This window comes from Salmo salar, chromosome 01, assembly GCF_965601325.2.
Source record: "Salmo salar chromosome 01, fSalSal1, whole genome shotgun sequence".
NCBI lineage: Eukaryota > Metazoa > Chordata > Actinopteri > Salmoniformes > Salmonidae > Salmo > Salmo salar.
In genome coordinates this window covers 46,697,439-46,710,999 of record NC_138291.1, presented here as the reverse complement: position 1 = coordinate 46,710,999, position 13,561 = coordinate 46,697,439, and the positions used below count along the sequence as shown (strand labels likewise).

At 43.8% G+C, this 13,561-nt stretch overlaps 1 protein-coding gene across 11 annotated transcripts in view; it reads left to right on the top strand.

Moving 5' to 3' along the window:
• The window catches only part of nrxn3a (neurexin 3a), a 430,381-nt gene that overhangs the window by 356,693 nt on the left and 60,127 nt on the right, over positions 1-13,561 (top strand). For 6 of the 11 annotated variants that reach the window (XM_082974859.1, XM_082974858.1, XM_082974857.1 and 3 more), the window contains one exon: positions 8,987-9,294. In XM_082974859.1, the coding sequence (XP_082830985.1) occupies positions 8,987-9,294 (308 nt within the window). Of the gene's footprint in view, positions 1-7,239; positions 7,330-8,986; positions 9,295-13,561 lie in introns of all 11 variants that reach the window. The other 5 variants (XM_082974861.1, XM_082974856.1, XM_082974855.1 and 2 more) reach the window with 1 other exon arrangement.

Genomic DNA, 13,561 nt, shown 5'->3' with positions numbered 1-13,561 from the left:
AGTCAAATCACTGGATCATTTTGGTGGTGTCGGGGAGCTACAGGGACGGCGTGTGGTGAACAATCTCTCTGGAACTGCTGACTGCTCATGATGGAAAAGACACAGACAGGCTCATCTCGCACATATACACGTGCACATTCAATTTTGAGAATGCATGTTATGACATGAACATTTGACAGGGTAAAGGTTGTTGTCATTGTGAACACAGATAGTCTTTGGACGTTCTAGAAAGATGCTAGATTTACCTTGGTGTTAGCTTATGATTTACTCTGTTTGGCTGTTCAGTTGTTTTTTGATATTGTACCTTTGGGGTCACATTACTGATTTAATTGTAGTTAATTATGGGGCTTAGATAGACCACTGTTTTGTTGTTGTGTCCGTAGTGTTATCACAGTGTTTTTTCTGAATGTTAAACAAAAGAAACAGAATCCCCAAATCCCTAAGCTGACTAGGCGAAAAATCTGTTAATGTGCCCTTGAGCAAGGCACTCAACCCTAATGGTGTTAGAGTATGTGTGCATATGTGTGTGTGTCTCTTCACAGTTTTTTTTTTTTAAATCAGAGTTTATTGCTCATTTGAGTTATTTGATGTGGAAGAGAGTTCCATGTAGTCAAGGCTCTATGTAGTACTGTGCGTTTCCCAGAGTCTGTTCTGGACTTGGGGACTGTGAAGAGACCCCTGGTGGTATGTCTTGTGGGGTATGTATGAGTGTCTGAGCAGTGTGTTAGCTGTTTGAACAGACAGTTTGATGCTTTCAAAATGTCAATACCTCTCACAAAGACAAGTAGTGTTGCAGTCAATCTCTCCTCTACTTTGAGCCAGGAGAGATTGACATGCATGTTATTGATATTGGCCATCTGTGTACATTTAAGGGCCAGATGTGCTGCTCTGTTCTGGGCTAACTGTAATTTGCCTTCGTCCTTCTTTTTGGCATTTTACCATATAACTGGGCAGTAGTCCAGGTGTGATAAAACTAAGGCCTGTAGGACTTGTTTTGTTGATTGTGATGTCAAGAAAGGAGAGCAATGCTTTATCACGGACAGACCTCTCCCCATTTTAGCTACCGTTGCATCAGTATGTTTTGACCATGTCAGTTTGCAATCTATGGTTACTCCAAGCAATTTAGTCTCCTCAATTGCCTCATTATTAATTTCAAGATTTAGATGAGGTTTAGGGTTTAGTGAAGAATTTGTCACAAATACAATGTTTTTAGTTTTGATATATTTAGGACTAGCTTATTATTAGCCAACTGTTCTAAAACTGACTGTATCTCTTTGTAGTGTTGCAGTGATTTCACTTGCTGTGGTAGCTGACGTGTATAATGTGGAGTCATCAACATACATAGACACACAGGCTTTACTCAAGGCTAGTTGTAGGTCATTAGTAAAAAATATTTTAAAAAGTAAGGGGCCAAGACCTCTATGTTGAAGTATGCCAAACAACCTGGTTTACGTTCCCCCTACAGAGTTCCATCTCACTTATGGGAGCCAGCCATGCAGATATGATGTGTTGTAATCCCACAGGAACTAGCTTAGAGAAACACTTTTTCGGCTCAGCCATGGTCTGCATGCTAAGATGCCGGCGGGGTAGTTGGTGGGAAAGGAGAGTGCAGAGGGACAGCTTCCAAGGAAGAATTCTGAACACTTAATTATGACACTTTATCACGTCAAAGCGATGACAGCAATTTGTAAGAATAGAGATTACGGAGAAGAAAAGTCTGTTCATAAATTTTAGGGTGCAGAGATAAGTAAGGCTTTTCAGGACTATATTACTGCAAAAGACTGTCATGTAGCCAGTGTCAGTTGTCCTGATCAGGTCACATCCAGGCTCTATCACAACCAGCCGTGATTGGGAGTCCCATAGGGCGGCGTACAATTGGCCCAGCATCATCCAGGTTTGGCCGGTGTAGGCCGTCATTGTAAATAAGAATTTGTTCTTAACTGACTTGCCTAGTTAAATAAAAAAAAAGTTAAATGTCCCAATAACTAACTTTAATAGGGGACCTTAACAATGTTCCTTCCTTCTCTCCCTTTAGAGTTTTTCAGTATTCTATTCAGAACCACTCGTTCTGTTCAGGTAGTACTAAAGTACTGCAAACAGTGGTTCATTGCCCTTGAGTTTTCTTGTCCGTGAGGTATAGCTAGTAGGCTTGGGCGGTATACCGTATATAACGTATACCGGGGTATTTTAAAATGCCCACGGTATGATTTTCAAAACCATCAATAATGGTTATTTTTAAATAAACACCTGTAGTCAACTTGTGCACTAGGATAATAGATAAAGCAGATTGCGTTCTTAATTTCGTCTGTTGTATTATTTTTTCATTATGAAGCTGTTCCATTAAGCAGCTGATTTAGCCAGCCACATGGCATGTTGGTTTACAAAGAGCACACAGAGCAAATTGAAGCATTCGTGATGTGATGATCCGCTGTTGTACAGCTCAATAAAGGTGATCAAGTTACACTTAAAATGTACTACTGTTTTCCAGCTAAATATCTTATAACTATAGGTTTAACTATCTAAAATGTGCCACATAAATTTACTCCAGCTCAGCTAAGTTGCTACATAAGTGGCTAGCTTGGAAGATCAAGCTTCTTGGTTACGGCAGAGACGATCAATCACCTCATGGATCAAGATCCCTGCTGAGGAGCTGAGGTGTCTGTCCTTGCAGTTAGTTTATGTTCGCTTAGGCTTGTTATCATTTAGCTAGCATCCACAATGGGAATTCGCTAGTACTTTGTTTGCATTTGTTACCATAGTTATTATTATTTAAAAAAAACATTACGCTTGGAAAGAAATAGTTCCCCCTTGTGTGTACTGCGGGTAATACCTTATACCCCGGTATGGTACAGGAACAGTATGAAGGTATGGCAATCTGGATATTTCCCAACCCTAATAGCTAGAGAGATAGGAATCGATTACCCGAGTCACGCTTGTTGTGGAGAAGAGAGGAATGGAGAAAAGAGAAAGAGAAGAAATACTCTGCAGCAAATTGCCTTGAAAAAGCAGCACCTCCTCCTAGCTTATCAGGAGCTGCATTCAAAAGACACACTGCGTGTTTGAGGATGATTGCTTTCATTTGCACAGGCCCCCTGTTTCATATGAATGAGGCTGCGTTTTGTCTGAGCCACCCTGTGACAGCCACTCCGTCGCAGGTTTATTTTCCATCTAGCTTTCTGCAACTGGCTCGACACACAATGGAGACGAGGGAGCGGAACGCTATAGCCTGCCTCTGAGGCCAGCTCCTCCCCTTTGACTGGCAAAAGACATCAAGCCGGTGTCTCAGAACTTGATAAGTACGGAAAATTGACCTCCTATCAGGAGTGATCTGGTTGATTGATAGGTATGTCGGCCTATGGCTCCATCTGGGAGATGATAAGGAGGAGTCTACCGTGCCCGGGGACTTTCCGCTCTCTTCCCGGTATCGGGAAAGCGTGTCCATGATCCAAGAAGTCTTCTGTGTCTGTGGGGAGGAGGATAGCAATACGGTGGTCCATATGAGACCCTAGATGCTGCCTTACGCACTGCAGAGCAGTTCACAACATGGACCCAACTCTGTCACTTTCAGAAAACCTGACAACACATACATTTTCTCAAAGAGCGAGAGAAAGAGACCGAGAAAGAGAGGGAGAGAAAGATAGAGAGAGGTGGTGTGATTGGATAAGAAACACCTTGGGCCACCTTTATCTGCAGAGGATTTAAGGTAATGGTGTCGTGGATAAATACTTGTGTACCCTACAAGCCAAATACAATTACTGCTATCGAAAACAGAATCTCCCGCCCCTATAAATCTCTACTGGGGGCCGCTGGGAATGGAGGGATGAAGGGAGGAAGGGATGGAGGGAAGGGGGGAGAGATAAGCCTTTCAGTGTGATCCAGGCGTCTAATCCTGTGATTTAAATGAGAGCAGTGCGGATGGCCAGATAAAGGACCCGGACTGCCATTGTCTCTAAGAGATACTGAGGGGAAATCTTCCAGAAGGAGGCTCCTATTTCCATTGGGCAAGGCAGTCAGCATCAAGGAGAGTGGAGAGAGGGGAGGGGGGATGGAGAGAGCGAGACAGCCCTCTGGGAGAGTCAGAGAGCCCCGTGCAAATGAATTCTGTCAGTGGTTCCACTCAGGGAGGAAATGTAAGGGGAAGAAAGAGAGAATTTTAGATGTAGGCCTATAGAATTAAGAGAGTGGTAATAGAGAGAAGTGTGGGATGGTGAGCAGGACTGATAGAGAGTGAGAGATAAACACAGACCCACACACACCACAGTCCAGGCATAAGATTGCTTTCCATAGCAATCACAAGGGTGATTGGGTGAATGAATCATTATGGAAATGATATGCCTCCTGATTTGACAGTAACTGATGCAAATATAAACTGCATCATGCGATAAGTATAGAGGCATCCATAATGTCTTACTCCATCTTTCTTTTTGTTCTATATCTCTAGAAAAAAAGAAGAAGAAACCCGCACATTGCTCTTGATAGTGTCACTGCTCTTTAAGAAGCTTTAAGTATCGGCCTCAAGGCGTTCGTCAGAGCTTTTGTGAGATTTTTTTCTTTGTTCTATATCTTGAAATGCTGTCAGTCTTCAGACAGTAACACCAATGAAAGGTGACATCTATGGAACTGATGCTATTTTAGTGCCTGGGAAGGATATATTTCATTTGTAAAGCAATTTGACAATATCTGGGGCCTCATTTATAAACCTTGCGCAAGTACAAAATATATTACCAAAATATGCGTGCATCAATTTTCATGCAAACCTTCAGACCATGCGTATGCCCATCTGCTAGTGGTTGAAATATTGTATTGCAAGCTGGCAAGTAAGTATTTTGTGCAAATGAGGGATTTGACGAAAGGCTTATTCATAAAAAAATGAAAACAGGATAACATATTTACAAGACTGTAACCTTTTGCCATTTGCAAGAAGAGTTCAAATCTATGTTTTATAATTAGACCTAGGAATCTTAGAATTAGACATAGGAATATTTTTCCTATTTGATTTTCATAACCATTGCAGAATATATTCCTCACCTTTTCTGGCCATGATGGGTTCATATTAGGGAAGGAGCCATACAACAAATGACCATGTGCATCTCACATTTAATTGGACCTAGTAGCCTAGTGATTAGATAGGCTATATGTATTTCAGGTTTTGCAATATCTTAGGCCGCGTGGTTTATAATACCGGTATACAGTCGAATTTAAAAGGTGATCTTTTACATTGAAGCAGGCCTATCTATCAAGTTTCAAGTTTTTATTGTCACACGCACAAGTACAGTGAAATGCCTTTTTTGCTTGCTCTTTCCCAACAATGCAGTAATGAATATCAGTAGTACTATAAAAAATAAAAATAAAAAAGTCAAGTAGATACAAAACTTCTTTTTTTGAGTAGCCTGCCCTGCAATGTTTTAGAATTTGCGGGCAGTGGCAGTCCATCATGTTTAGGTTGGGGGAAAAGTCGTTATAAAACATTGTTGAATTCAAACGTTCTGCTGACAGGTCCATGACAATTTGCCGTTGTTTTCTCATTCAAAAACTGACACAGTCCTTTTCCAGATACAGCATAAATTACTTCTAAAGATGAAAACATTCTGCCAACAGAGTAAATAGACCGGTAGCTTATGTCAAATATTTGACAGTATGGGAAGGCTACAGTATTGCTGTGCGATAGGAGCGTGACGACATTGCATATATAATCTCAGAGTCTATTCCAAGGCAGGATATATAAACCCAATAATCTGTTGATAAACTAAATATTGAACAACAATTCGTCTTTTGCATGCCGTGGCATAATTCCAGTAGTTCCAAATTGTACAGCAAATAAAGGAAGTTATTGGCACCATGTTAGGTGAATAGAGGAGTTTTCAGGTTTAATGTTTTAATGTCTTTTAAAGTTTTAATGTCTCGTTCACACGTGCACAGTTTTCGACAGGTCTGGTTTATAGCGGCAAACATGTATTTGAATGGCATACATTTTACAGCAAGTTTATACATCTCAATATTTGTGTACTTGCGCAGACTTCTCAGAAATGGCGCGTGCAGAAATTGAGCGTGAAATGTATACAACAGATAGAAATAAGGCCCCTGTAGAGCAGCTGGCATACTGCAGGCAGGGTAAAGAGCATGAAACACACATACAGACACACACGTGGACTCGTGCAGACACACACACTCACACACACACACAGCTACCTGCTGTCTCTCTATCTTTGCAGAAGGCTGAAATTGTGTCTCTCTTTAGGGGATAGAAAAGGAGGGAAGATACGTGGTAGGGGTTCTCACTTTGGGTGGGCCCTAAGCTACCCCTGTCTCTTTGGGGTCCTGGAATTTGGTTCCTACCTTGGTTTCTTTGGTTCCTACCCCGTGGCAGCTTGTCTCCCCATAGGGGTTACTTGTCTCCCATCACGACTTGACTCTGGTGTGGAAACAGCAGGCGTTTCTACACCAACAGCATACCCATCCAAAAACATCCAAAAGCATATTCAACCTTATTCCTTTGCCCCCCCCTACTGTTCCACCTCCATTTGCCCCCAAGGCCTTTCCCTGTTTCCCAGTATGGTGTGTAAATGCACGCATGCACACGTGCACGCGCGCACATGCACACACACTAAACCTTCTTTGACTACTGAGGTGAACCGGTTTCTGGGGAAGAAAAAGCAAATGCTGTCCAGTGAAAATTGCTATTGTCACATCTTTACTGCTATTTTCTGTTCTTAATGTTGGATTTGAAGAATGCAACAGAAAAAGACGCAAACTGTTGCTAAGTCCACCTTAATGCCCATGAACTGTGTCCTAATAGTATAAAATGGTCGCATGCTGCATGTGCATTGGAAGGGTCTGTTAACTGTTATTTAAGATACTTGAATACACTTCATCCCATGAGAAAAAAATTGCTGGTTTTTATGATGGCTCGGTTCTAAATATCTTTGTCAGTGTTTAAATGAATTGAATGCAAAAAAATGTAGTGGTTCTTCTGTCGCCTGTGAGTAAAGCCTCGTGAAAACCAGCAGAGCAGCAAATGACCTCTATTTGTTACCACTTTACTGTTAACACTTCACCTATCTCATAAACAACACATAAATTCTACCCTGCAATTAAAAGAGTTCATCATTTTTTTTAACCGCTTGCATGAAAATGAAAACAATAGTTTGAAGTGAGCATGTGTTAAAATGTGTTAAAATGCCCGATGCCAAATGCAGACTGTTTTCTAAATGTTTTAAATGTTTTTTAAACTTTAAACAGCGACAACCGATAATGAACGCCTTGAAATTGCCACTAAGAAATTCCCATTGAAATACGCCCGGCCAGTAGTGGACTGGCTACAAGAGAAAGGTAACCTTAACACAACTTCTAACTTTTAAATTCTCTTCTATTGAACTCAACATTTAACTTTTTATTTTTGCATTTGCCTGCCGAACTGATACTTTGACTTTATTTTACTACTTTAAAGTATGATTTTAGCATGAACTAATAACTTCCTAACCTCATTTTCTTTCTCAATTCGAATACATTTGATTAGATTTTTTGGTACCCAAGTTAATTACCCAAGTAAATCTCATGATAATTCATAATCACTCTACTCAGTTAAAGGGACTGCTATTGAAGATAATATTCCATCCTATCTCATGTTCAAATTATACATGAAAAGATTATTTCATATACTCTACATCTTGAATCCTTCTAAAATTAGCTTTACGATAAAACAGAAATAACAAAGTTCAAGTATCTCCTAAAGTCCCTTTAACACCCATTTAAACTCGAAAGCCATTTCAAATGCAAGTAGTCACCTAATGCATGAATCAATATGCTGTTGTACATCTACAATGTTGAGTCAGTTAATAATCTTTTGATGTACATTCATTTGTTCATTTATTAATTCTGTAACCAGAATGCTATGTTGATGGTATTGGAGAATGATTGCATCAAACTGGGTAAACGATTTGCTAACAGCTCAACTGTTTACTCAATACTTGCTAAGTTGAATATTACGATTTGTAATATTATTCATTTTTTTGTTGTTTTAGGTTTCACATATACGCTTATTCAAGATGTTGTGTTGGTGATATTACTTAGAATACTTAGATTTTACATGTACTGTAAATATTCATTTGGCAATCATTTTTCCGATTTGAAACTCGACAACCTCTTTTTGTGTACTGCTTTTCTCTTTCAGATTCCTGCCCTCCTGATTTATACCTTTGGCATTAGCCCTAGCCTTTTAAACATCAGTTCCTTTCTCTGCTTTCAGGCTTCAGCATTTGCCCAAGCCTTTTAAACATTGTTTCCTACCTCTGCTTTCAGGCTTCAGCATTTGCCCTGGCCTTTTAAACATTCGTCCCTACCCCAGTCTTTGTCTTCTTAGCTATGGCATTAGCTCTAGCCTTATTAGATGCAGCTGATCAGAGGCTGCCCCAAAGGGCCAGTTTGAGGAGACAGACATAAAGCTTTGACCTTTTCTCCTCCTTTCCGTCCTCCTCTCTCCACTCCTCCCTCAGCCTCAGATCACAACCCGTAATCTCGTAATTACGGCTAACAACATGATGACCTTTCTACAGTGAATCCATCCTGGGAGACATCACCCTTGTAGCCAGACGTGTTGACCCTGTATATTTGGGGTTAGCTCCCTGGGCCCAGGCTAGTTATAGCCTCTTCAGTTGACCTTTCTTTATAGTTTCACCGTAAAGGTTTTCACAACCGACCTCATCGTGACCTCGACAATATACTGTAAGGACATTTTGATTGTCAAGGACTTATACGTGCACATAGTGACGTACGCACGCACGCGCGCACACACACACACACACACACACACACGAGGTCATGGCAGACCAACATTTATCATATGAAGCCGGATCTTTGAGTCAACCAACATCTCCTCCCATTTCAAGAACAGTTTGGATATTGAATAAAAAAACAGATAACTTATTTTCCTACTCAGTCCCTTGTTGTTCCTTGATGTGAATGACCTCTGTCTGGTTCCATCCTTTAGGTCGACAGCTAACGATATTCAACACCCAGGCCACAGTCACCATCGGTGGCAGCGACCGCAGTCGGCCCTTCCAGGGTCAGCTGTCCGGCCTCTACTACAACGGCCTCAAGGTCCTCAACATGGCTGCCGAGGGCAACCCCAACATCAAGATCAACGGCAGTGTCCGATTGGTAGGCGACGTGCCCTCTGTGGCCGGGTCGGCTCGCACCACCGCCCAGCCCCCCGAGATGTCCACCACCTTTATTGAGACCACCACCACCATGTCCACCACCACCACCCGCAAGCACCGCTCCTCTCCCACCATACAGGTAGGGCCTGGGGACGGGGAGGAGAGGAGAGGGGGGATATCATTGGGCGGAGGTGGTGTATGATAGGTTGAGGTAGAACTTGAGAGAGGAGGGTATGGTTAGAATTTTCAGGGGTGCTGAGGGTTGCTGGGCATTCCTTTGACAAATCAAGACACCCATGTAAGTGTTTCATGTATTAATGTGGATACCACCATTGGCATGGACAATATCTCAATGAACGTGTGACGGGAGATATACAGATTATGTCATGCTAACCTGAGAATACATGCATACGGCCATATCAACAGCATAGAGATTACCAGCCACATACCAGCGTATACTATATGTGCTCCATACATGTCCCCTGAACAGCTGTGTGTGGAGGACCACGACAGCCCCATCTTCTCCCCAGAGACAGAGGCACGCTCAGAGACCCTGTGGTTTAGATGGAGAAATTAGCCCAAAGCCCTTCATCATCTCTGCCTGCCTGTTTTACACTACAAATAACCACATAGCCCAAGTACCATCTTTTTTACAAGATGTTTTTATATTTTTTTTAGGTAAATGAGGCCATGAAAGGGAAAACTCTGGAAAACCTACATGTCTGTCGGACCTATGGGTTCAAATACTATTTTTAATTATTCATATACTTTATTTGTGCTTAATTGAGCTTGCCTGGTTTAATGGACAATTAGAATAGTCACAAAACAGAAACCCCCATCCATTTGACACTCCAGGCAGGCAAACACTCAATGATTCTGAAAGATTTCAAATAGTGTTAGATTAGATGATTAGATTAGATGAGTTTATTAGTCACATGCACAGGGTCGCAGATGTAATCGCAGGGCACAGGGAAATTCATATGTTCCGAGCACCAAGAGTGCAGGTCGAAAAAAAGAGAATTGAAGTATTTGAACCGAGGTCTGTGTCTGTTCATTCTTTTTCTGGGAAACAGAGAGAGAGTTATTGTCACGCTTACCCTGGTGTGTTCAGGTGCGCTAGGTGTTTTTCATATTATGCAAACCATTGTGTACAAAGCCCTGCATGTTTTCAAGCACAGCCAGCCACTGTATCAGGTGTCAGTTGGGATGGTTTGTTTAGGCCCAGGTGTGGTTATGGGTGCTTTGATTTTCAGGTAAGTTGTGCATTTTCTTTGAATGACTATATTTTGTATACCAGACTTTCCCCATTCATTATCTACTGGACATCTATCAAATATTATATTAATATTACACATGAAATATGAAATATTAATATATACTGCACAAAAATATAAATGCAGCATGCAACAATTTCAACAATTTTACTGAGTTACAGTTCATATAAAGAAATCAATCAATTCAAATAAATTAATTAGGCCCTAATTTATGGATTTCACAACTGAGCAGGGGCACAGTCATGCATGGGCCTGGAAGGGCAAAGGCCCACCCACTGGGGAACCAGACCCAGCCAATAAGAATTTGTTTTTCCCCACAAAAGGGCTTTATTGCAGACAGAAATACTCATTTACATTTACATTTAAGTCATTTAGCAGACGCTCTTATCCAGAGCGACTTACAAATTGGTACATTCACCTTATGATATCCAGTGGAACAACCACTTTACAATAGTGCATCTAAATCTTTTAAGGGGGAGGGGGGGGGTTAGAAGGATTACTTTATCCTATCCTAGGTATTCCTTAAAGAGGTGGGGTTTCAGGTGTCTCCGGAAGGTGGTGATTGACTCCGCTGTCCTGGCGTCGTGAGGGAGCTTGTTCCACCATTGGGGTGTCAGAGCAGCGAACAGTTTTGACTGGGCTGAGCGGGAACTGTGCTTCCTCAGAGGTAGGGGGGCCAGCAGGCCAGAGGTGGATGAACGCAGTGCCCTTGTTTGGGTGTAGGGCCTGATCAGAGCCTGAAGGTATGGAGGTGCCGTTCCCTTCACAGCTCCGTAGGCAATCACCATGGTCTTGTAGCGGATGCGAGCTTCAACTGGAAGCCAGTGGAGAGAGCGGAGGAGCGGGGTGACGTGAGAGAACTTGGGAAGGTTGAACACCAGACGGGCTGCGGCGTTCTGGATGAGTTGTAGGGGTTTAATGGCACAGGCAGGGAGCCCAGCCAACAGCGAGTTGCAGTAATCCAGACGGGAGATGACAAGTGCCTGGATTAGGACCTGCGCCGCTTCCTGTGTGAGGCAGGGTCGTACTCTGCGAATGTTGTAGAGCATGAACCTACAGGATCGGGTCACCGCCTTGATGTTAGTGGAGAACGACAGGGTGTTGTCCAGGATCACGCCAAGGTTCTTAGCACTCTGGGAGGAGGACACAAGGGAGTTGTCAACCGTGATGGCGAGATCATGGAACGGGCAGTCCTTCCCCGGGAGGAAGAGCAGCTCCGTCTTGCCGAGGTTCAGCTTGAGGTGGTGATCCGTCATCCACACTGATATGTCTGACAGACATGCAGAGATGCGATTCGCCGCCTGGTTATCAGAAGGGGGAAAGGAGAAGATGAATTGTGTGTCGTCTGCATAGCAATGATAGGAGAGACCATGTGAGGATATGACAGAGCCAAGTGACTTGGTGTATAGCGAGAATAGGAGAGGGCCTAGAACAGAGCCCTGGGGGACACCAGTGGTGAGAGCGCATGGTGCGGAGACAGATTCTCGCCACGCCACCTGGTAGGAGCGACCTGTCAGGTAGGACGCAATCCAAGCGTGGGCCGCGCCGGAGATGCCCAACTCGGAGAGGGTGGAGAGGAGGATCTGATGGTTCACAGTATCAAAGGCAGCAGATAGGTCTAGAAGGATGAGAGCAGAGGAGAGAGAGTTAGCTTTAGCAGTGCGGAGAGCCTCCGTGACACAGAGAAGAGCAGTCTCAGTTGAATGCCCAGTCTTGAAACCTGACTGATTAGGATCAAGAAGGTCATTCTGAGAGAGATAGCAGGAGAGCTGGCCAAGGACGGCACGTTCAAGAGTTTTAGAGAGAAAAGAAAGAAGGGATACTGGTCTGTAGTTGTTGACATCGGAGAGATCGAGTGTAGGTTTTTTCAGAAGGGGTGCAACTCTCGCTCTCTTGAAGACGGAAGGTACGTAGCCAGCGGTCAAGGATGAGTTGATGAGCGAGGTGAGGAAGGGGAGAAGGTCTCCGGAAATGGTCTGGAGAAGAGAGGAGGGGATAGGGTCAAGTGGGCAGGTTGTTGGGCGGCCGGCCGTCACAAGACGCGAGATTTCATCTGGAGAGAGAGGGGAGAAAGAGGTCAAAGCACAGGGTAGGGCAGTGTGAGCAGGACCAGCGGTGTCGTTTGACTTAGCAAACGAGGATCGGATATCGTCAACCTTCTTTTCAAAATGGTTGACGAAGTCATCCGCAGAGAGGGAGGAGGGGGGGGGGGAGGGGGAGGAGGATTCAGAAGGGAGGAGAAGGTAGCAAAGAGCTTCCTAGGGTTAGAGGCAGATGCTTGGAATTTAGAGTGGTAGAAAGTGGCTTTAGCAGCAGAGACAGAAGAGTAGAATGTAGAGAGGAGGGAGTGAAAGGATGCCAGGTCCGCAGGGAGGCGAGTTTTCCTCCATTTCCGCTCGGCTGCCCGGAGCCCTGTTCTGTGAGCTCGTAGTGAGTCGTCGAGCCACGGAGCAGGAGGGGAGGACCGAGCCGGCCTGGAGGATAGGGGACAGAGAAAATCAAAGGATGCAGAAAGGGAGGAGAGGAGGGTTGAGGAGGCAGAATCAGGAGATAGGTTGGAGAAGGTTTGAGCAGAGGGAAGAGATGATAGGATGGAAGAGGAGAGAGTAGCGGGAGAGAGAGAGCGAAGGTTGGAACGGCGCAATACCATCCGAGTAGGGGCAGAGTGAGAAGTGTTGGATGAGAGCAAGAGGGAAAAGGATACAAGGTAGTGGTCGGAGATTTGGAGGGGAGTTGCAATGAGATTAGTGGAAGAACAGCATCTAGTAAAGATGAGGTCAAGCGTATTGCCTGCCTTGTGAGTAGGGGGGGAAGGTGAGAGGGTGAGGTCAAAAGAGGAGAGGAGTGGAAAGAAGGAGGCAGAGAGGAATGAGTCAAAGGTAGACGTGGGGAGGTTAAAGTCACCCAGAACTGTGAGAGGTGAGCCATCCTCAGGAAAGGAACTTATCAAGGCGTCAAGCTCATTGATGAACTCTCCAAGGGAACCTGGAGGGCGATAAATGATAAGGATGTTAAGCTTGAAAGGGCTGGTAACTGTGACAGCATGGAATTCAAATGAGGAGATAGACAGATGGGTCAGGGGAGAAAGAGAGAATGTCCACTTGGGAGAGATGAGGATTCCAGTGCCACCAC